Source organism: Gordionus sp. m RMFG-2023, chromosome 1, assembly GCF_954871325.1.
Source record: "Gordionus sp. m RMFG-2023 chromosome 1, tfGorSpeb1-WG-v2, whole genome shotgun sequence".
NCBI classification, from domain to species: Eukaryota; Metazoa; Nematomorpha; class Gordioida; order Chordodea; family Parachordodidae; genus Gordionus; species Gordionus sp. m RMFG-2023.
The window spans coordinates 38,910,672-38,935,224 of NC_088775.1; the positions used below are offsets into that span (position 1 = coordinate 38,910,672).

General features: G+C 26.4%; 1 protein-coding gene and 1 long non-coding RNA gene across 2 annotated transcripts; both read left to right on the top strand.

The window, feature by feature from the left end:
* Window positions 1-692: 692 nt before the first annotated feature.
* LOC135925290 (uncharacterized) lies at window positions 693-9,241 on the top strand. Its single transcript, XM_065460536.1, has 3 exons — window positions 693-819; window positions 872-1,172; window positions 8,594-9,241. Exons 1-3 carry the CDS (start codon window positions 693-695, stop codon window positions 9,198-9,200), a joined length of 1,035 nt encoding a protein of 344 aa, XP_065316608.1. The 3' UTR covers window positions 9,201-9,241.
* A 10,494-nt stretch (window positions 9,242-19,735) lies between these two features.
* Window positions 19,736-20,287, top strand: LOC135922546 (uncharacterized). The gene is made up of 4 exons (XR_010570957.1): window positions 19,736-19,818; window positions 19,877-19,924; window positions 19,982-20,046; window positions 20,108-20,287. It is a non-coding gene; the product is annotated as an uncharacterized LOC135922546 (long non-coding RNA).
* The last annotated feature ends 4,266 nt before the right edge of the window (window positions 20,288-24,553 follow it).

Sequence of the window (24,553 nt, forward strand, 5' to 3'; positions counted from 1 at the left end):
CTAAATATACAATTAATCTTGACTAGAGTAAAAGGTGGTTCTTTTTTTATTTTATTAAATGGTCATTTTACGAAATAATATTTCTATTTATAGATGGTTTAGGCGATAAAATTTTCATGTACATTTCGGATGGATGGTGTATGATCATATTTAATTATATTTGTATAAAACCCTATAGTTCGAGATGAATGTAATCCATTCTTTTCCGGGGTCGACTTTTGCGGATCCCACGCAGATTGTGAAGATTTAACTTTAGGAAATGATACGCTGGCGGAGGATGAAAATCCATTTTTCGCATGCAAATGTTACGAAGGGTGGATAGGAATGTTATGTGAGAGAGGTATTTAACTAGAATTTAGTAATTTTGCTTAATCAATTGAATTTATGTTATAGTGCTTGGCAGGTATTTTTTTAAAGGATCCTATGTTTGTGAGTCTTTCTATAAATTTTGATAATAGATTCTTTGAAAAATATCGGTAGCCTCCATTTTTTAATCATAATTTGTTCATCTTAATACTTATAAATCTATATATTTTTGTTTAAATGATCAATCATATTTATACTTTCGATTATAAATTTGAGAATAAATTATTTGAATAAATTATTTGAATAAATATCGATAACATTAATTTCAGCCATTTTTTGTCATAATTTGTTCATCCTAATAGTTATAAATAAATTGTGCTTAATATATGAGAGATATTGATGAATGCAAGCAAGGGATCTGCCAAAATGGAGCATTCTGCGAAGATCTGTTGCCACCAAGAATGTTCAAGTGCACATGTAAGCCTTACACATACGGAAAAATTTGCGACAAAGGTAAGATTAAACGGTAATAAATCTTAATAATCTGATTCATTTTCTAAAATAGAATACCCAAAAAGCGAAGAAGGATTTCAATGCCAAAGTACTGACAAATCAAGTTTGATAAGCTGGGTTCCAGAAGAAAATTTCAGAATTTTAGACTATTTCCCCTTTGGATTGCGAAACGTGAAGACTATGAGCCCTAAAAGCTTTAGGAAATTTGTTTCATTAAAACTTAAATTAGAAAGGGGTATGGACATTGGTTCAATGGCAAAAAGTTGGTTAAAAACTCATGCAACGCACGTATATATTGATCACGAAAAAGATCCGACCATAGTTGAAAGTTTAAGACCTCCACATTACATACGGTAATTATTTTAAAAAAGTTTTACAAAAAATATTCTATCAAATGAATACCTGGACAGAATAATATAATTAAAAATTAAATTTAACACTGATATTTAACGATAACTCATATATATACATTTTAAGAAACTTATATTGTTGCACCCCCCCCCCCCCCCCTAAAAATAAAATTTAACATTTATATTTAACGATAACACATATCACTTTAAGAAACTTATAATGTTGCACCCCCCTCCCCCCACTAAAAATAAAACTACTGATATTTAACGATAACACATACAGGGTTGCCATGTTTCCCCCCATCAGTGGGAGACTCCCGCAATTTTTTAGTTTAGCAGACATCTCACTCTCACAAAATTACCGCAAATGGAAATCACCGGCAAAAATCTAACGCAATCTTTTAATTTTCTCCCGCAAATTTTTTTTTAGCATTTAAACGTTTTTAGAATATAAATAATAATTTTGTTTTAAGAGACAGTAATTGATTATTTTTATATTTTTAAAATAAATATTTATTCGAAAAACATGTCTAGTTTGTAAATATCTTTATATCCTGTTTTATTTTTATCCAATAATAAATCAACATCATTTTATTCATATAAGTCAGTACAGGGGATTATAACAACATTGATTGCAATACAAAAATTTCTCCAAAATTAATATATAATACAGATGCAACTACAGTTGCGGAAATCATATACACCTATCATGTAGTTCAACATTCACGAGCTGTCTATCATCACAATGTGGGTCAAATCTTTTCCCCATAAAAATGAGAAATGCTATCATAATTTTTTTAGGACTTAAGTCCAAGAGGCAATTCTAGACGATTTGAAATAGAGGCATCCATATGCAATTCTAACAGATGCATCTAATAAGGGAAATATTAAAACATTTCCCTTGATCCTTTGCTATTTTAACAAGAATAAGGGCATTTCAATAAAACTGTTAAAAAAATTTTCCTCGGATAGTGAAAAATTCAACGATATAGCTAACCACATAATGGCAAATATAGCTGATTCAGGGTTATCAATGAGTTGCATGTCAGCTTTCTGCGCTGATAATGCTTCTGTGTTGACAAAAACCAAAGTGTATTTATGGAATTGAGACAGCACAATAATGAATTAATACCAATTGGCTGTATATGCCATATACTACATAATTCATGCAAGAAGGCAATGAATTTACTATCCGGGGATGCCGAAATAATTGTGATGAAAGGTTTTAACTATTTAGTTCATCAACTAAAAGAGTTAATGAATTAAAAGAGTTGGTGGAGTGGTCTGACTTGGAATGGTGTGAGTTGTTGTGATATATATACCTATCAGGTGGTTATCATTAATACCTGCCATAGATAGAATTTTAAAATTTTACGAACTCTTAAAAAAATACTTCTAAATAAAGATTTTAAAAGCTGTCCTAAAATTTTGAAAATTTTTTTCTAGGATGAAATGGCAGAAGCAAATTTAGGATTAGTTTCACATGCAGGAAATCTATTTCATGCAGTTAATATTCAGTTGCAATCAGAAGATTCTTTATTAATAAAGATTCACAAAATCATGCTACAGTTCTATTTAAAAATTAATAATAAATTTTATGGCGCTATTGCCAAAATTATTATATTAAAATGTTCAAATAATACTCTAATTAATATATTTTTAAATAAAGCAGATATTTTTATTAAGACAATTTTAGAATATTTACAATCAAAATTTGATTTTAATAAATTTATAAAAGTATTAATATCATGACCTTGAAATATAAACCATCAATTGATGGTTTTTGTAATTTAATAAATATATTAAAAATACCGATAGACTTTGATGCCTTGTTTGAAGAGATAGTAATTCTCTCTATTTTTTATGATTCGCCAGAATACTTAAAGTTAGATGGTCTAAAAGCAGAGGAGAAATGGGTGGAATTTTTTCGTAATAACGATAATTCCCCATACTTGGGAAAAATATACGAGTATATTTTCTCCTTACCTCATTCTAATGCCTCATCGGAGCACATTTTTAGCCTGATGAGGACTGCCTGTAGAAAGGAGAGAAATCGGATTGCTTTAACAACATTAGAGGCCGAGCTAATTGTTAAACAAAATTATAATATGTCATGCCAGGAATTTTATAAATATCTCGTAACGACAGTAAACGTTTAGTTCCATTATTTAAATCTCAATAAATTTTAACTATTTAATTTTCCATATTTTTTATATAATCTTATTTATACATTCGCATAAAAATTCAATTTTTTTTATACATTTGCATAAAAATTCAATTTTTTTTATACATTCGCATAAAAATTCAATTTTTTTTAATACATTCGCATAAAAATTCAATATTTTTTATACATTTGCATAAAAATTCAATTTTTTTTATACATTCGCATAAAAATTCAATTTTTTTTATTAAAATTCATATACAAATGTGATAAAATATTATTATTTAAAAATTAACATTAAAATATAGAGAAAAAATATGTCATATATCAATTTAAGTTTAAAAAAAATACAAATGTATATTTTTATTAAAAGAAGAAAAAAAACATTTAAAAAAAAGAAATATCAAATGGCGAGGTCGGGCTACGATGTTTTAAATATTTGATAATTAGATCTAATTATAGATACGGCCATTTTCTGCTTGAGTTTGTAAAATGGAGAAAGGTATGATTTTTTTATTGATTTGGATATTGTTTTGAATAGATCTAAAGCCACTTGTCCAAAAGAGCAGGTTGTAGCTGCTATTGGAACAAAGTGGTTCTCACACATTAGGTGTGAGTATTTTAGATTTTTTAGAGATTCGGCTCTGTTAAGGTGATCATGGAAATTATTAGATGGAGCCATGGGATCAATGCAGTTAAAATCCCATTAAAGGCTTCCCATGAAAAAAGGTACGACGGTTTTGCCGTCAGGGCGTTTTTTATCTGAAAAGGATGTAGGTTTTAACATAGGAAATTGGCTTTATTTAAAAAAGAAGCTATTATTGCATTTATTTTATCATTTCGGCTGATTTTTGATATAAATTTACAGTGGAGAGCGTGTCTCCTAGTGTTGTTAAACGACTCATTTTGAGCCGATTTTTAAAAACGGCTAACTCAATACTTCACCTAGAAAAATATTACGCAAGCCTGAAGATTTTGCTCATAGAAGGAACAAAGGTTCATACATATATTATCGAAATCTCAAGGCTTAGGCTATATTTTCTGGCTAAAATATTGCGAGTCGTTTAACAGCACTAGTGTCTCCCATACGCGTCTGCCGATTGATTGCATTTATTGCAATGGTTTAGGAAAGGTACGCCCAAGCATAAATTGATTGCATAACGAAAAGCGTCGTTATCTATTAGCTGGTTATTTAAAATACTGGGATATGAATCTACCCATTCATGGCCAGAGTTGTTGAAATTAAGAGATTTTAGGAGGGATTTATATTGGTGATCATCGCTCAAGTTGTGGTAAGCTAAGGAACGAGATACCAATCCTTGATCCCAATATTTTTGTTTCGTTGAATCTGGCGGGGCTGTGTTTGGTAAGACATTAATGTTCCAACAACGTAAGGCTTCATCTAATAAATTATCTTTATCGATGGTAATAATTTGCGAGGTAATATTTTTTACTGATAAGGTTAATGAGATGAAGGAAACAAGGGCTATACTTATTGCCGATCTTAGGCCTAGTCCTCCGGATTTACAAGGGAGAGTTGCTTGAAGCCATGAGTTAGAATCGAGTTTGATGTTTAATAACTCTGTCATCATTTGTAGTATCTTTTGTTCATATTCCTTTAAAAGAATTTCAAAAGAGAAAGCACCAGAAGTTTTTAAACAATACTGATTTGTGGTAATAAAAGGGCGTTTGAGAATGTAGTATGCTTGATGGATGAATAATTTTTTTAGGATCGATAGTTTGGGGAATAGTGATTGAAGAGGATTATTTAAAAAATTAAAAAACTCCTTCTGCACCTCCCAATGGGGCTCCTAATATACTGAAATCTTGTAAGGGTGTCCGTCTAAAGTTATCTAATATGGTGTCTGTTGGAGGCGGAGAAGGATAAATTTTGCATTTATTTATATTTAAGGATAAATTCAGTTCATCAAAGTGTTTGTTGATTATATCTAGACAATTCTGGATTGAAGAAATGGTCCCCGATATAATACAATCGTCAAGGTACCAAACATGTAGATTGAGTATGCATGAAAGAGCAATATCACTTATTAGGTGTTTAAGAGTATAGGAAAAAAATAGTGGTCCTAATGGGTCACTCTGTTGGAGGCCTTCTGCAGAATTAATAATATAATCATTAAATTTGATCATTTTATTCCTATTAATTGAATTAAAAGCATTGGATATATCTAATTTTGCTATATTATCTTCAGGTTTGAGGTTGGATAAAACTAGTTGACTGCAATGGATTGCAGCTTCACAGCCTCCTTTTACTCCAAACCTCAATTGGTAAGGAGCTAAGCTTAAGGTTATTGTAGATTTGAGTCGATTACAAATAATTTTTGAAATGGTTCGTCGATAGAAAATTTTAATAGCTATTGTGCGCACTTGATTTTTAGCTTTTTCAAGTGCAATTAGTCGAGCGCCAAAGATTATTGGTGCTAGTTTATGTGGTAATTTCCCGTTGATAATAAGATTAAAATTTTTCGTTAAAGAATTAAGTAGGAATTCGGAACTGTCTAAACCCAAGAGGTCAATAATAAATAAGAGTCGAAGGTAATCCAGCCCTTGAGCAGAATCGTTTGGAAAAGATTTAATAGCGGTTAAGGCTTCGCCGGGAGTGATATTTATCTTTGAATTTATTATAGGCAGTATTTGAGGAGTGTATTTGGGGCTCGGATGTTTTTCTAAAAGTTGATTTCTTGTGGTGATATTATCGGGTGCCAAAGTGTTTGCGTTAGCAAGAGCTCGGAAAGCTCCTTTTAGATTGAAATATTAATCTTATTATATATTAGTTTGTGTGAGGGGTTTAAGTCTTTTTAGCAGGATCATATTGATATTTGGCGATAATTTTTCAAAATTAAGATCAAAGTTTTCAATTCTTTTTTCGATGGTTTGACATGGTGGGGTTGGATTATTTTTTGGTGGATTTGATATTTTTTGGTGGATTTGATAATATTAATGTTGGGAAATATATCAATTTTCTCCAATTTAGATCTTCTGGATTTTGTAAAATATTATTAATAATTTTGATATAAAAAGGATAAATTAATTTAAGGGCTGCTTTTGGGATTCGTGATATGGTAGGGCTAAAATAGCTTGTTAAAATTTTTGGGTATTCCAAATCAGGTATTGGATAATTTTTTATAAAGGTCTTTTCCTGTGTTGGATTTTCATTTGGTGGATTAAATAATTGATAGTCATTTGGGTCGAAATTAAAGGTGGTGGTGGAATATCAGGTGAGATGCTAGGTGATGAAGGTTCAAGCAGGGAGGCTGTAGGTTTATTACTACCTGGGCATCTTGAAGTGAGTGGTTTATGGATGGTTATTAAATTGTTATTTTTTATGTTAATAATTCTAAAGCAGTATAAGCAAGTTCTTCTATTGCTCATGTTCTAGTTTTGTGATGTAGTTGGGTTATGTGAATTGCCTTTATAATGATCCAAGTATGAAATTGTGTTAATGTTAAATTTATAAGATACTATTGTTGTAGTTTATAATTATTTTCTTGGCAACATCGTTTTTTATTACATTCGTTTATAGGTTCTTTCAAGAGGTTGACTTAATAATAAACCATAGACAGTATTCAATATGATATCTATATCATTATTTTCATTGCATGTTTTTATATTGAAAGATTCATGATGTTATTGTCGTTTTAACTGATTAAAATATATTAAAGCTTAATTACTTATTAGATTTATAAATATATTTTTTACATTGTAAAATTAATTTGAATATTCTGGCAAATCAAAAATAGAGATCATTACAATCTCCTCAAACAAGACATCAATGTTATCGGTATTTTTAAAATATTTGAACATTTAAATAAATTTAATGGCGCCATAAAATTTGTTGTCAATTTTTAACTGTAAATTATGGACACATCTGCAGCATAATTTTGTGAATATTAAAAAAGATTCTTCTGATTTCAACTTCATATTAACAGCATGTAGTAGATTTCCCACATGTGAAATCATTCCTAAATATACCTCTGCCATTAATTATTGAAAAAAAATTTCAAAATGTTAGGATAGCTTTTATAATTTTTATTTAAGAAATATTTTTTTAAAGGTTTATAAAATTTTAAAATTCTATCGATGGCGTGTATTAGGAACATATCGCAACCAACATTGTGCTGACTCAATTCTGTAAATACAATCTGTTTTTACCAAATTCACTGAGGCATTATCAGATCAGAAAGTTGACATGCAATTTATTGATAATCTCGAATCTGCTATATTTACCATTATGGTTGGATTTTTCACTATTTGAGGGAAAAAAATTTAATAGTTTTATTGAAACGACCTTAATTTTGTTGAAATAGCAGAGGATCAAGGGAAATGTTTTAATATTTCCCTTATTAGATGCATTTGTTAGAATTGCATATGTATGCCGATCTTTCAAATCGTCAAGAATTGACCTCCTAGATTCAGGTTCTAAAACATTGATGATAGCCTCGCTCATTTTTTCTACAAGTAAAGTTTTCATTTATCTCGGAGGCGTTAAATAATATGGGGAAAAGATTCTACTCATATTGTGATGCTAAGTAGCTCTGTGAATGTTGTACTACACGATGAGTGTATACCATTGCCGAAACTGTTGTTGAATCTGTATTATTTTTATTTTTGTAGAATATTTTTGTTTTGCAATAGATGTAGATACACTCCCCATAATAATATAATTGAACTATAATATATAAAATAGTTATCATTGAAATAAGTGCAATATTGCCTTATTACGTATTTAAAAGTGATACGTGATAATTAAGCGCCTATCCCTATAATGTTATATACAAACACACGGTAGATTTTCAATTGCGGTAGTTTTGCGGGACTTTCGCATAAAATATATTTTTTACATTGTAAAAATAAATTTTTTTTTATAAAATTAATATATTTTAATAAATCAAAATGTTATTTTAATAATAAAGATAGTATTTAAAAAATTTTGTCACGTACTATAATTAACTATTTTATTTTGAAAAATAGTTAATGACTTTGTATTATAAACTAATTATTATAAAATTAATAGGCGGATAACTAAGTTAATTCAAAATCCCGGCAGCCCGCAAAAAATTTTTTTTAGCAATTTTTATATTTCTACCACAATTTTCATATTTCTCCCGCAATTTTCATATTTCTCCCGTAAAACACCAATTTCTCCCGCAATTTGAAAATTTTGACCTGGCAACCCTGAACACATATATACTCTTTAAAAAACTTATAATGTTGCATCCCCCCCTTTTCCCCCAAAATAATCTAGATATTATAACGATTGGGGGTTTAATTTCAATTGGGCTCAAACCCACACAGAATCAGACGTGCCATTTCAACATGTAATAGAGATGGTATTTCCTGCCCCAGTATTAATAAGAGGTTTTGTGACTCGGGGTGGTTACGAGAAACGTAATGTAGCTAAAGATTGCGCTCCTTGCAAACGACTCGTCACAAAGTATAAAGTATCTGTAAGGCGCGGATCTTCGAAATGGTTCCGCCTGCGTAATCCTGATTCAAGTGAAACCGTTTTTGAGGCTTTATCACCTGGTGAGATCTCACTCAACTCGGCCGAGGATTTGAAAAAACTAGACGTTGATAAACCCCGATATAGAGCTGTTAATCCAGCAGTTACGGCTGAGGCTCTCAGAATACACGTAGTAGATTGGTGGCCCAGGGAACTCGACCTATCTTCACTTTTGACAACTGTCCCTTCGCCTCATGTAACCGTCAACAGTGACGGTAGAGTCTCTCCAGAGGAACCGCCCCCACCCCATTTAATAGATGTCAAGAATTTAGGAAGGGAAAGAATGATAAGGTCGCAGAACCCTGTGATGAGGATCGACGTGATGGGATGCCATGGGATGATCGTGTGAATAGCTGAACGATTCGGAAAGAAATAAAGAAATGGAATGTGGAAAATATGGATATTTATGAGAAGCTGTTCATTTATAAGAAATTGTGATTTTCTTCTAGATATCTTGTCTCATTAATAATATTTTCATTTTTTTTATATAAAAAAGAATTTTAAATTCAGAAGTATATAGTATATGTAGTTTTAAATTAAAATTTTTTTTTGTTAATTACCTATATAACGCCTTACTAATCAAATGTTTATTTTATTATAGTCCAATGATTTTATAAAGAAATATTCCTTATAAATTTTAACCAAATTTAGGTTGGAAAAAATTATTCAATACATTAGAACAATCATCATAATATTTTTTTAATGCATGCATTAAATTTATTTGTGAGCATACAAAATTTAAATCGCTTATATGAATGATGTAAACCTTTTAAAAGGTTCTTCATTGAAATTGTATTATGTGTTATCTATTATATTTGATAAAAATAATAAACTTCTGACCATCAATTTTGCGTCAAATTAATTTAATTAGTTGAAAGTTTATTGATGATTCAAAATATTAAAAAGAGAAGAAAAAGTGATATATTCTCTGAACAAATCTCAAGTTAGACGGGTGGAGTTTACTTCAAAACTATCGGCAATGTAAAACTATTATAATGCAATCTATTTTGTTTAAATTTGAATGGTATAGTGAGGATCATCTTGAATTTGAAGTAAGCCCAGCGATTGAAAAAAAATACTCACTGAGTTCTTATCGCGAGACACATGATATTTTTCTGGCTAGAGCTAAAAATCTAGGAAGTTCTAATTTTTTTTTTACAAAATTCTAGAAGACCATCTGCCCTGAAGATAAAGGAGAAAATAATGAGTACCATTCCTTTTTTTACTCTTTTTGAATATTGTATCTAATTTTTGTACAATAATACAAATACGACGAGCATCATTGGAAATTGACGATCCATTTATTGCACTCTTGTTTGGGAAGGGATACATCCTAAGAAATAGTAGTTTTAATTTTATATTTTTTTTGAGTTGATAAAAAAAATCCACTGTATCAAAGCTTGAAAAGAAGATCATCCACTAAATCCCAATCAAAATTATATAAACTCATTAAGGACGGGCAATGTATGTATGCAATGAAAATCATGTCTTATTTTTTTTTATTATATCTCAAACAATTTTAATATTATTTTTCCAAATTTGGTTATATGTTAAAAGAAGGTAAAATTAAAATTTTAAATATGTGAGTTATAAAATATTATTGATGGTTATTTTTCAAAAATAAAAATATTCTCAAATGACAATATTTTTCTTAATAATAAAATATAATATTGCTATCTTTACTAAATGTTTTCAAATTTGTTAAATATCTCAATTTTACCAGTGTATATTATTTGGAATATTACTGATGCAATAATATAATGTCGGGAACATTATGATGGTAAATTTGGGAGAAAAATAAAATAATTTTTTTATGAATTATAATAATCGTAATTTGCGAGATAGACAAACATAAATGCCGATTATTTTGTTTACCCGTCATACGAATTTTTATGATAATTTTTACATAAACCCTAAATTATCTCTTTAATCTCAATGTCATTATTCTAAAGAGATCCAAAAATTTAAATAATAAAAATTCGTTTGATTTTTCTATAAATACAAACCGAAAAAAGTATTTGAATATAAATACAAATGCGTTTAAAAAAAAGTATTTAAAATATGAATACTGATTACCTACATAAAACCTTCAAAAAAGTATTTAACAAGTGCTTTGAAGAATAGTTTTTGCAAGTTACTTAAATAATATTTTTATTATTAACTATTTTTTTTCTAATAATTGTAAATAACATCTTATCGAAAATATTCCAATTATATTTTATATGCAGCATCCCATAAATTATGTATATAATTGCAAATATCATTAATTCTACAGTTTAATAGAGTGTTATAAAACATAAATTTGACCATAATTATTGTATATAGTGAATTATATTGCAGACACTTACATAATATCAAAAAATAATATAAAGCAACATAAATAAATTCAAATAAATCACATTTCAAAATAAATAAAAAAGGATAATGTTTAATGTAATAAGATTTTAATATAAAATATCATTTAATCTATGCCTTAAATTTTTTTTTAGGGACCTTTGGAGCAGAAGAGGTAAAATAGAATAATATTAAAAAAAATTTAAAATAATTACAATTTATTTTATTATTTACTTTATATTTTGCTCATTTTACGTTTTAACCAAGGATAGTTTTATTTTTAAATTTCAATTTTTATTTCCAAAAAAATATATATTTAATTGTTAAATTTTAATTAAATATTGTTTTTAGGGTTTAAAAAAAATCAATCCCTTTCTAATTTTCTTTCAACTTCTTATTTTGTTCAAAACATCTTGCCAAGAAAAATAATCAAAAAATCTGAGAAAAAGCAACTGTATTTTATTACGTTTTTTTATCTATATATATATCTACTATAAAATAAATATAAATTGATTACTAATATAATTGATCTAAAAATAGCAATTTTTAATATCAAAAATAATATTCATCACAAAAAGAATGACGTCGCAATTTAACATAAAAAGAATGACTCCATAATTTAACATAAAAAGAATGATTCCACAATTTAACATAAAAAGAATGACTCCACATAACAGCTCATATTAAATAATTTTATACTTCAAAATGGTTTACCTCAACATAGGCCTGATTCTAACTCCACCCTTTGGAAGAACCAGATAAAAATGGAGGGGGGGCAGTTTAAAAAAAATTTTCAACACCATAGAGCGAATATTTAAGTTATTTGAACACAAAATTGAAATATACGATTTTATCTTAAAAATTCCACATATAAAAATATATAATAATCAAATATGTTTATAAAATTAGATGGAAGCTAAGAATTGACTTAGAGCTGGAAAGAAATAAGTATTTAATGATTTTGCAAATATTATATAATTAACGTTGATGTTGTTTAATTGTGCTTGTATAATACTTGTATTCAATTATAAAATATATGTAATATAGAAAATAATTATAACTATATACAATCAGTTATTAAGTCAATGATTGAGCAGTGTAAAACTAACAAAAATAAAGCATTAACAATATAATTTTGATTGAGATATATTTTTAAATATCTTGAAAACATTTTCAAAATTAATCGGTTATGTTTTTTCCATGTCCTATAATAACCAAGTTACCTTTCCTTATATCGCTACTCGAACGTATATCTGATTTAATAATTCTCTTTAATGGAAAAGTTGACTCACAACTCGATGTAGATGATCTAAACTGATACAGAATATTCTAAAAACATTTGGAAATGCAGTTTTGTATAGGTATTGAAATTTGACAAAATCTGATGTAACTAATCTTTATAATTTTCTAAACTTTTAACAAATAATTTTTTAACAATATCAATTTCAATTACTAATTCCTCTTCAGTAATATTGGTTGCCAATAAAGGTTTTAATTTTTTTATGTCTAGAAAATTAAAATGGCTATCTTTAATTTTCTAATTAGCTTATACAAAAATATTGGGAAAAAAAATTAATTTTATGATCCTCTTCTTCCATGTATTCTGCAATTGTAATGTTTCTCAAGGCCACTATACAGGAACATTCTTCGAGTTGGTAAAACCGGTTTTGGTATAGATTTGATTCACCATTTTTTAAGTTATTGATCTAAGGAAGGCAAAAATTTCACCAGCTTCAATTAATTATACAACAAATACGTATAAAATTTTAAAGGAAATCTTCTTCCATTATTATTAACAGTCTTTTGGAGTGATGTAGATATTGTTTTTAAAAAGGCCGATTTGGGTCGATTTTTAAAAACGACCCTATTAAGATTTTCTTCAAAATAATATTATGTAAGCCTTGTCATTTGGCAAATAGATGTCCAAACCTTTCTGCCATCTATGAGCAAAATCTCCACATTTACATAATATAATTTTGGTTAAAACTTTGATAGGGCCATTTTTTAAAATGACCCGAATCGGCTTTTACCACTAGATGTTGGTCAATTTAGTGATACCTTATTTAAATCAGTTGTAATATTCGTAATAAGAATAAATTAAAAATCTAACCTTTCCATTTTGTTTTTTTAAGCACAGGCTCATTTTTCTTCTTCTGAATCTTGGCATCTATTTACATTTCCTCCTTCCTTATTACGCTATGAGGTGCGTTGGCGCTATTAGGTATTTCAGTAAATATGAATAGTGTTTTTTAAGCCGATAGTGGCTTGAACAACAGTAGTTTGTAATTTTTTTCTAAATAGGCCTAGAAATGGGTCTGTTTAACATGAGCGTATAGATTATTTGCCTAGTCCATTATTTCCTTTTCTTACTGAGTTAAGAGGGCTTCATCTAAAGGTAAGTAAGGTAAATATTCTGCTACATGCTACCCATCTATTTTGTAATAAGGATATGAGAGAGATTTACTAAAAACTTCTTCTTACATCAAAAATTGTTAAATGGCATATAGAGGATGTGGAGGTTGTTAATGTTACAGATTCTCTGCTTAAACATAATAATTAAAGAAGTCCTAGTAGAAATGGAATTAATATTTTCTTGTTCTATATCATCTTCTTCAACAAAATTTATATCTTCAGGGTAACCTTCTGAAATACTCAGGCGCGTACGCAACGGGGGGTGGGCAGGGGGACAAATCCCCCCCCCCCCCCCCCCCCCCCCCCCCAAAGCCAAAAAATGCAGATGCCGGATTATATTTTTCAAAAATATTATTGTTAATATTAATTTATATTTGTTAATATTTATTATACATATATATATATATATATATATATTTTATTTATCACATTCATCTACTAAGTTATTTTATCAATCAATTTCGATTTCAAGTTTTCCTTGGCGTAATTTACCTATTATTTTCAAATTTTAGTGGCGTAATATTTATCTAAATTTCTAATAAAATAATAATTATCTCTGAAACTCCTTGTCCAACAGGGAGAAAAAAATTGCAAGCTTGTCCAACGAGATCGAGTCTCCGCCACAGTAACAGCTATTTTGGAGTTAGAAGAGCTGATTATTAATGCTATTACTGAAATATCACAATGGCTTGAAAGAAATATTTCCTCAGAAGCAAGAAAATTACTGGATTCAATACTTATTCCAAATTTTTTTTCTCATTAGAATGTATTATTTAATTATACAACTATTTTATGTAATACTTTTAAAAACATAACATTGACTTGATTAAGAAGATGAGAATAGCGGAGAGCATTTTATTAGAACTCAAGGAAATAGAGCTAGTGTTGTTGAAGAATTTCATATTTTATATGTTATTGTTGAGTCAAAAGCAGAGCTATACGTGTTAAATATTTGTCCCCCTCGACTTGCAGCAAGCAAGCTCATTATCAAAACATTAATATAGGATCAGTAGAAGAGTATTATAAAACAAATGTCCCCTCTCCCAACCTTTTTCATATGGTGATAGAAAAAAAATATAAATATTTGTTATATTTTTATCATGAAGATGTTAAAATATCTTATGATGCCTTATTAGCTGATTAACTATGATTAAAAGATTAACTATGGTTGATACAGTCCCAAAATATGCTATGGATGCTTTTTATTTCAAACACATTTTAGATTATACTCCCAATTATTAAAATGGTTATATATATATTAGCAGCTCTTTAGTAAACTAATGAGAGAACATTCACTTTTTAAGAAGAATAACAGAGCCTTGCAGAGGTACCATTTGCAGGACCAGGCCCAGATTTTATTTTAAAATTTTTTCCGGCCCGGGTTTTTTTTAAAAAAATTTTCAGGCCCGGCCCGGCTGGCTTAGCCCGAATTTTTTAAAATAAATTATATTTATTTTTGATATTTATAGCTAATAATGGCGATTTCAAATATTTGGTTTTAAAATATACAACTCGGCTCGGATATTTTTTCTTAAAAAATTTTCAGGCCCAGCCCGGGTGTTTTTAAAAAAAAAATTACGAGCCCGGCCCGGGTATATTTAAAAAAATTAAAATACGGTCCGGCTCAGGGGCCAGGCCTGCAAGTCTGTGAAAAACATACCTATGAAATACAACATCTGAAAGTAGATTGAATGATTTGGATCTTTTGAATATTCATAGACATTTAACGCCAAGCAAGGATTGATAATTGAAAAATTAGCTCAAAACATACAAAATACAATTATTCCTAAGAAACTTTTTGTGTATTAATTTATATTTACAACATTTAAATTTTTTTTACTTTATATATTTTAAAAGCTCAAAAAATTCAAATTTCAATTTTGGGTCATTTAGGTGATTCATATCGTGGGTTATATTCACTTTATATTTTATGATTCACATTTAAATGCCGGTTAATATATATAATTATTTTAATTCACATTAGTTTAAAATTGTGTATTAGAAAAGTTATTAATCCTAATAATTTATGCTTAGTATTTTTAATTAAAAATATTATTTCTTAAAAAAATTTATTATCCCCCCCCCCCCAGACCAAATTCCTGCGTACGCGCCTGGAAATACTCATTATAAAAATAAAATTAAACGGATGGATGTTAATATTTTCTCTAGCTTTGGTCAAAAATTAAATATTTTAATAAATAGATTGTGGATTTCGATTTAAAATTCACAGTTTATAATTTTAAAAAAATATTTGTAGTCGTCTTAAACCGTAATAAATACAAAATAATTTTTATTTTATAGTATTTGAAATATAAATAGTAAATATTTTCAAAAATATTCCAATTAAAATACAAATACAATATTTTAAATACAAGCATTCACGTTATAGTAAGTAGTTGATGTTTAGAAATAAAATGAACCCGGACTCAGACACATTATCAGAGTAAATTCTTTTAGTTGCTTTTTAATCGTAAGACCTTGTTTGCATTAAGCGCGTATTTCTCAAGCGATGCGACTGGGAAAAAATTTATAATTCATTTCCTCGCATCGCGAAGTTATTAATTTTACCTATTATTTGCTTGCTTTTGAAAAATCCCAAGTGATCCTTATCGCATCGCTTGAGCGATACGCGCTTACTATAAACAAGGTCTAAGGCTGTCCAAAATCTTGTTGCTATAATTTTTTCCTTTGTACTGGTTACTTAGTTAAAGTACTCATATGCATTAATAAAACACGAGACATTGACATAGAATTTAAAATTAGTGCCTAAAATATGATAATCAAAGATACCCACTGGGCAAATTTGGGTTTGAAGGTAAAGCCCCCCCCCCTCCCCCCATTCATTTAATAAATTCTGGCTAGGCCACTGTATTGTCAAAAAAGAAATTATTGCCATAAACTATACTATAAAAGTCTAACTAGTACATAGACCCAAAGGTTTATTTAAAAAATTATACATAAATATTAGTTTAGACTTATATTTTAATCGATTTTTAAAAAGATTTAGGTTAATATGTGTTTTTTTCATAAAAAAAATTAGCCAAAATTTATTCAGGTTTTTTTGTTGAAGATTTTTAAATTTCCGTGGTACAAGACTACTAAACCTTTCAGGATTAATAAAAAATAAATTGTTTTTAAACCATTTTTATGATATTAAAATTAAAAATATAACTGTTATATATATGTATTTTTTTATTATTTGGCAAGTCATTTTTATCAAATTTAATATTGTTATTTTGTCAAGTCTTTATTAAAATTAATATTGTTATTTTGTCAAATCATTCTATCAAATTAATATTGTTATTTTAGTGAGTCAGCATTATCGTAAAAAATATATTTTTTATTTTTGAGATTACTAACAAATTTATATTAATTTAGCAAATTAAAAAGATATAAAAGCTTAGTAAAAAAGGTAAAAATGATCAATTATTTTTTTTTTCGTGGTTTATAAATCATAAAACGTTTTCGTATTTTAGTTTAATTGTGAAATTATATTTGGAAATTAATAAAACAAAGCTAAAGAGTATAAATCAAAAAAAAGTTTAAAAAATTAAAGAATAGGAAGTGTGAAAATTATAAAAGTGGTGGCCAAGGCGAAATATACGGGATAATATTTTGGAAAGCGTTGGATATAGGGAATAACGTTGAAAACTAATTAGTAGGGAAAGCGTTGGATATACGGAACGTTGAAAACTAATTAGTAGGGAAAGCATTGGATATACGGAATAATTTGTGCAACGCGTTTTTTTTAAAAAAAAGAGGAAGTACACCGAGCGATCAAATTAGGCGGAAGTGCTGCCCAAATTTTGGCATATATAAACCTGTTACACGGAATTGTCCTAAATTTTTGTCATATAGATCTGCTAAATTTTTGTTGACATTAAATTTTTAAGAAAAGATATTAACTTTTTTAATTTGTAATGTCAACAGATAAGATAATATTAATAGCTTAAATAAGCCAATGATACACATATACATCCACCACTTTACAGGTCTTTATATGACAAAAATTTGGGCAGCACTTCTGTGTAGCAGATCTATATGACATATGTGTATCATTGACTTATTTACGCTATTAATATTATCTTATCTGTTGACATTACAAATTAAAAAGTTAATATCTTTTCTTAAAAATTTAATGTCAACAAAAATTATATATATTTTTAAAAATTCTTATTTAAAAACTTCAATAAACTTTATTTAATTTAATTTAAAAGATATATATATGTTCTAAAAATTTTATCTTTGAGAAATATACCAAGTTCTTAACACTACTAAAATTATCTTAATCTTTTAAAATATAAATTTTCCAAAAGTCAAAACACAAATTTTATTATCAAATTAATCATCATAAAAAATATTTTCAAAAGTCATATTATATAAAAAAAATTCGGTAACTCACTGAATCACTGGGAATTTTTTAATATTATTTTTTTTTTAATTATTTTTTTTTTTATAAAAAAAATAAGATCGTCTGGATTTTAGTAGAAATTTTTTAATGGAAGGGGTAAATTAAATATTGATAAATCTTAAAATTAAATATTTTTCCAAGTTATAACAATCGAATTAAAATGGATATGATCATTACTCTGTCAATCATAGCAAAAACTTTATAGACCCTAATGATATATCAATCCACACTCAACGTATTGAGCGTTTATGGAGGGATCTTAAGGCAAGCATTCCCAGAAATGGAAGAAAATCTTCCTTTCATTTATATATATGTGAATATTCCTATTTTCGTAATATTAAAAATATGTCTATATAAATAAATTAAATTTTTAATGATATAAATTTATATAGAACTATTTTTGTTTTTCCTTAACAATATACATCTATATTATCATTGTATTTATATTATGTTTATTCATATAATTGATTAATTATCTTTTATTTGGGTTTAATAGTAAATTGTAAGAATTATGAGAATTTTCACAAATAAAATACTCCGTTTTTTAAGATTTTTAAATATCTCCGTTTGTTAAAAATTTTAAATATACTCCCTTTTTTATATTTTTAAATATACTCCGTTTTTATTGTAAATTACGGTATCGGTCCGATCCGTTTGTCTTTCTTTTGTCATTATACAATTTCGCTTCAATATTTCGAAAAATTTCCTAGAAAATGGTAAAATAGCAATATAATTATTTACATATATATTTTTTTAGCAATTTTTTATAGCAATATTCTCAACTTTATTAGCAAATATTTTTCTGAACCTTAAAGGCGAAGGTAATTGTTTTAATTAATATTTACATATATATTGTTTTAATTAAAATATTTTACATAATTAATATTTACATATATATGTTTTTAGCAATATTCTCAACTTAGTATAAATATTTTTCTGAACCTTAAAGGCAAAGGTAATAGTTTTTATTAAAATTTTTACATAATTAATATTTACATATATATATTTTTTTTAGCAATATTCTCAACTTAGTATTAGCAAATATTTTTCTGAACCTTAAAGGCTAAGGTAATTGTTTTAATTAAAATTTTTACATAATTAATATTTACATATATATTTTTTTAGCAATATTCTCAACTTAGTATTAGCAAATATTTTTCTGAACCTTAAAGGCTAAGGTAATTGTTTTAATTAAATTTTTACAAAATTAATATTTACATATATATTTTTTTAGCAATATTCTCAACTTAGTATTAGCAGATATTTTTCTGAACCTTAAAGGCTAAGCTAATTGTTTTAATTAAAATTTTTACATAATTAATATTTACATATACATTTTTTTAGCAATATTCTCAACTTAGTATTAGCAAATATTTTTCTGAGGCAAAGGTAATTGTTTTAATTAAAATATTTCACATAATTAATATTTACATATTGTTGTAGTTTTGGATATATATTTGTACATATATATTATAAAATGTCAATCAAAAAGAATATATTTTATTTATTAGTTATTTTATCGAGAATTGATATTCAAACACTTGGTATTTTTTTGTTTATTTTTTGACTTTTGATAAATATATTATACGTGATTAATTTTTATGTTTGATAAAAAAAAATGAAAAAACTTTTATGAGATGAAAATGATTTAATTTGATGTTTTTAACTTTGAAAATGGACTATTGGAAATTTTGTGATTTGAATAGAAATAAAGAAATAGAAATTATAAGAAATATTTTACATATATATTTTTTTAGCAATATTCTCAACTTAGTATTAGCAAATATTTTTCTCAACCTTAAAGGCAAAGGTAATTGTTTTAATTAAAATATTTTACATAATTAATATTTACATATATATTTTTTTAGAATATTCTCAACTTAGTATAAATATTTTTCTGAACCTTAAAGGCAAAGGTAATTATTTTAATTAAAATTTTTACATAATTAATATTTATATATATATTTTTTTAGCAATATTCCCAACTTAGTATTAGTAATATTCTCAACTTATTAATAGCAGAACCTTAAAGGCAAAGGTAATTGTTTTAATTAAAAATTATAATTAATCCAAATTTTTTTAATATATTTTTCTTTAAGTATGGGAAGAAATGAAGAGATTGTGCCTTCTTTGATAAATCATGCACAAGAAGATGGAGAGGATGATCTCCTTTTTTACTATTTTTCAACAAAATTTTTATAGATGAAGAAGTTGTAATCGATATCTCCATTGCAGCTGATAGCTCTGTAACTTTACCAATATCAGTTAATAACATTCAAATCTCGTAGAACAGCCATAAAAATTTTGTCTAGTTATTTTCAATATGTTATAGTTCGGCAATTAATATTAACATTATAAATAGAATCTGAATGTCATATTATTACTAATTAAATATTATATTTTATTAAAGGATATTTGTAGCTTTTAAAATTTTATTGTCATATAAATTCAGAATTTTTGAAAATTATATTTTAAAATAAAACTTTATTATTCATATTTTTTGTATCATCTATCTAAATGAATATATGGAAGAAGATAATTTATAAAAGAAATGTAGAATCTAAATATAATCATTATTTTATTCAAATAATCAATTTCACTTTTTTAACTTAAAACAATCGATTAATTAATTATAAGACTTTTCACATGTCTTGGTCAATAATAGGTATAAAAATTATAAAATCTGATTCTTTCAAAAAATATAGACTTACAATTTAAATAAATATGTAATTGAAATTTACCTAATCTTAACAATTTCATAGAATAGAAATAATTAAACACTTTTGATTTAGATATTATTAAAAAATAATTTCTTAATGTGATTTGCTGGATGATGTTAACTTTTCAAAATTTAGTTATCCACAGTTAAAGATCTTCATAAATATATATGTGTACATTTCACTATCAATGTAAAGTTTAATATAGCTTTGAATCTGAAGGGTTCAGAAATTTAAAATGGTTTGGTTGGATATCTTCAGAAGACAAAGCATAATGCCCTAGAATAGAATTTAAATGACAATTTATTACAAATAAGTAACATGGACTTATAAGCATAAACACCACAATAAATTTTAATATATGCGTAGTTAAGGATTATCTTAATCTATTTTGAAAAATCATCTGGTAGTACCTATAATCAGTGTCTATATGGCCGGGGTGGGTAGGAGACATAGCCTCCAAAATATTCAACCCTAGCACTCGAGGGCAATGCAATGTTAAATTTAATATATATTTTTTTATATAAGAAAAATCATCAAAAATTTTCATTTGATTAATTTTAGATTTAAAAAAAATGCGTCTAAAAGATTTTCAATAATATTATTCCAAAAAAATCATCGATAGTTGGTGTCTTTTTTGATGTGTCTAAAATTATAATAGTAATAGTTAAAATTATACCTAAAACGAATTATTTGTTATAAGATATTCGATTTGATTCGATTCGTATTTTACGAATACGAATAACACAATTATTCGATTCAAAAATTCGAATAGGAAAATATATTATTCGTCGAATAATTTTTTATCTATTATTCGATCGAATTATTCGAGATTATTCGATTAAAATAATTTATATTAATAAATATCGAAAAATAATCATATATTAGTAGGAATTATTTGCAATTATTTCTATTTAATAAAATTACCTAGAAATAATGAAGAATTTTATATTTCTAAATGTTGTTAACGGCTGTTTTTATCCGAATAATACATAATACAAAATTAACTTCCGAAAATTGTTTTATGATGGACGAAGAAAGTATTTATTTATATGTAAATTATAACACATATACCATTATAAATAACTAGTAGCTATCCCGTCAAGAATGACGGGCGAACCAGATATTTCTCTTTTGTTTGATGATGGAGAAATCATAAATTTTACTTTTTGCAAAAACTTTGTGTTTAAAAAATTTGTTGTTGGTATATTTGTCTTCTACATGATATGAATATTATATTGATCTTTCTACATTATATATAAATATACTATATACCTATGCTTTAATATTATCTTACTAATAAAATTTGTTTGTCTTTTATCCAAAATTTTACAAAATAAATTTAATGTGCTATCTTTTTTAATTTACTGTTAAATAAAATTTTCGAATTGAATCGAATAATCATTTTATTATTCGTACGAAAACGATTAATGAATTATTCGATTTAAATGAATACGAATAATTCCATTATTTACGAATAATACAATTATTCAATTCGATTCGTATTTTTGTAGGTCTAGTTAAAATAAAAATTATATAGGGGATACGTGGCATAAATGGCCATATGAAGATAATAATTAAAATATTTAAAGTCTAATGCGGACACACAGTATTGAATGAGGAAAGGGAGATAAAAAAATAGGTAGGGAGCTTTAAGATATCTTCTCAAAAATACTCAGTGGGGCTATTAAAAAAATATATTTTGTAGCTATTTTCCCCTATATGTTTTTGCAATCGATCTTAGATAAAAATAGAAAATAGTGGATAAAAATTTATATTATATTACGTCATATTAAATCTTTATGCCTGTCATCTGACAGTTTCCCAATAATCTTTTTTTTTATACCTGACAAAACACGATAGATGCAAGATTATCTATTCTATTATTAACTGAAATCATTTATATTAATAAAATAATTATATCGAGGATTATGATATGTTTAAATATTCTTTCTATATATGTATTATTTTATATATATATTTATATAAAATTAAATATTATTTCTATATTAGTAACAAATACTTAAATTATCAGTTTAATTTGTTTTTAATCATATTAAAACTATTAACAAATTTAATATGTTTTACTTTTATAATTAATTAAACTATTAGTAGTTTAATATTGTCTAAATTATTATATAAATATTTTATAAATTTATTAAATTAAAAAAAATGTTAAAAATAAAATTAAAAAAAATGTTAAAAATTCTATTTTATATTCACCATCTTTCTTCTTTTTAACGCGAACAGCTGTGGGAATATTTAGAACCGTAAATTACACCAAAAATATCCAAACGATCTTATATTTACTATTTTTTATAAAAAAAATTTGTTTTTTAATATTTAAAAAAATATGATAAAAAATAAATTAAAAAAAATAAATTTAAAAAAAATATTAAAAATTTCCCAGTGATTCAGTGAGTTACCAAATTATACAATAAATAGTATAAAACTAGGACATGTCACCCCATTTTTTCTGCCAATGACATTTCTTTTAAATTTAATATAAAATCGGATATATCTATAATTATTTACGGCTATATTATTCACTATATATTTTTTTTACAATTAATTTTCAATGTTCCTCGTCGTCTCCTCTAAGCGTCAGGTTCTCCCAAGCTTGAATTTGTTGGTCTTTGGGAGAAATGTAATCGTTATTGTTATTTTCTTGTTCCATAGCTTGATCCGGTGGCCTTGTTATTTTAAGCATCATTTCGTTCATCTTGCATGTTCATAGGTCTGACTAATTTACCTTTTTTATTTATCATTGTTTTTTTATTTTTTCCTTCCATTGGATAGCTAATATTCTTTTCCAGATTTAACATCATAGACCATTTCTTTGGAAAATTTTTTTTACTTTTTTTTATTGTGTTGGTATGGTACCCCGGCATGGCATTGATGAATTAAATGATCGTCAGCAATACATTTTAAACATCTTCTTTTTCGTACTTCTGGAACATGGTTGAATCTTGTCATTCCTTCTAAAGAATTTTGAGTCTCCAATTTCATACCAACATCCTTAGGAATGATCGTAATTTGGATAAAATGGGTTTTAAAATTAATAAGTTGAGACTATGTCTCCATCACAAAAATTTAAACAAGAAAAAATTTTTTTATTAAAATTAATTTTACTAAAATAAAAAAAATTTTTTAAAAATATTTATTAAAATTTTATTTTTAAATTAACATTTTTATTGTAATTATTTACATATACATATGTTTTTATATTCCTTCTTTTTAAATAATGCATATGTCATTTTCACAAAAATAACACATTTTTTTATTACCCCATATCCTAAACAATAAAGGATCAATTTTTTTCATGATTATAAAAATTTTCTTTTCATTTTATTAATAACCTTTATTTCAAATTTACCATTTCTACAATAAATCCGTGTTATTTTACAATTAACATCTTCACCATCGATTATCCCTTGTTTATGACTATCTTATCACTAAATTCATTCACAACCATTAATTAAGTAGTCTTATTTGTTTTGGCTTTACTCACATTAATACACTCATGTGTCGACTTCAAATTTTAACTCATGTGCTAACTTCAAATATTATTAATAAAATTTCCTTGATTTATAACTCAAATTTGTTATTTTACAAAAAACATATACACATTTAATTATCATACCATTAACAAGAATACCCGCTTTAAGATTTCAGGTTTATATATATGATCTTTACGTCTAATGATCACTATATCAAATATCTTTGATTTATAACTTACATTTGTTACTGCAATATATTCACATTTAATTATCATATCATTAACAATTAATTATATGGGTTTAAGAATACCCTCTTTAAGATCTCAGG

Bases quoted from the DNA above. Each gene is read 5' to 3' on its own strand.
- LOC135925290 (XM_065460536.1), top strand. From the start codon at position 693: ATGAGAGATATTGATGAATGCAAGCAAGGGATCTGCCAAAATGGAGCA. The intron at 820-871 runs GTAAGATTAAAC...TTTCTAAAATAG, and splicing joins CGGAAAAATTTGCGACAAAG to AATACCCAAAAAGCGAAGAA. The intron at 1,173-8,593 runs GTAATTATTTTA...AAAATAATCTAG, and splicing joins AGACCTCCACATTACATACG to ATATTATAACGATTGGGGGT.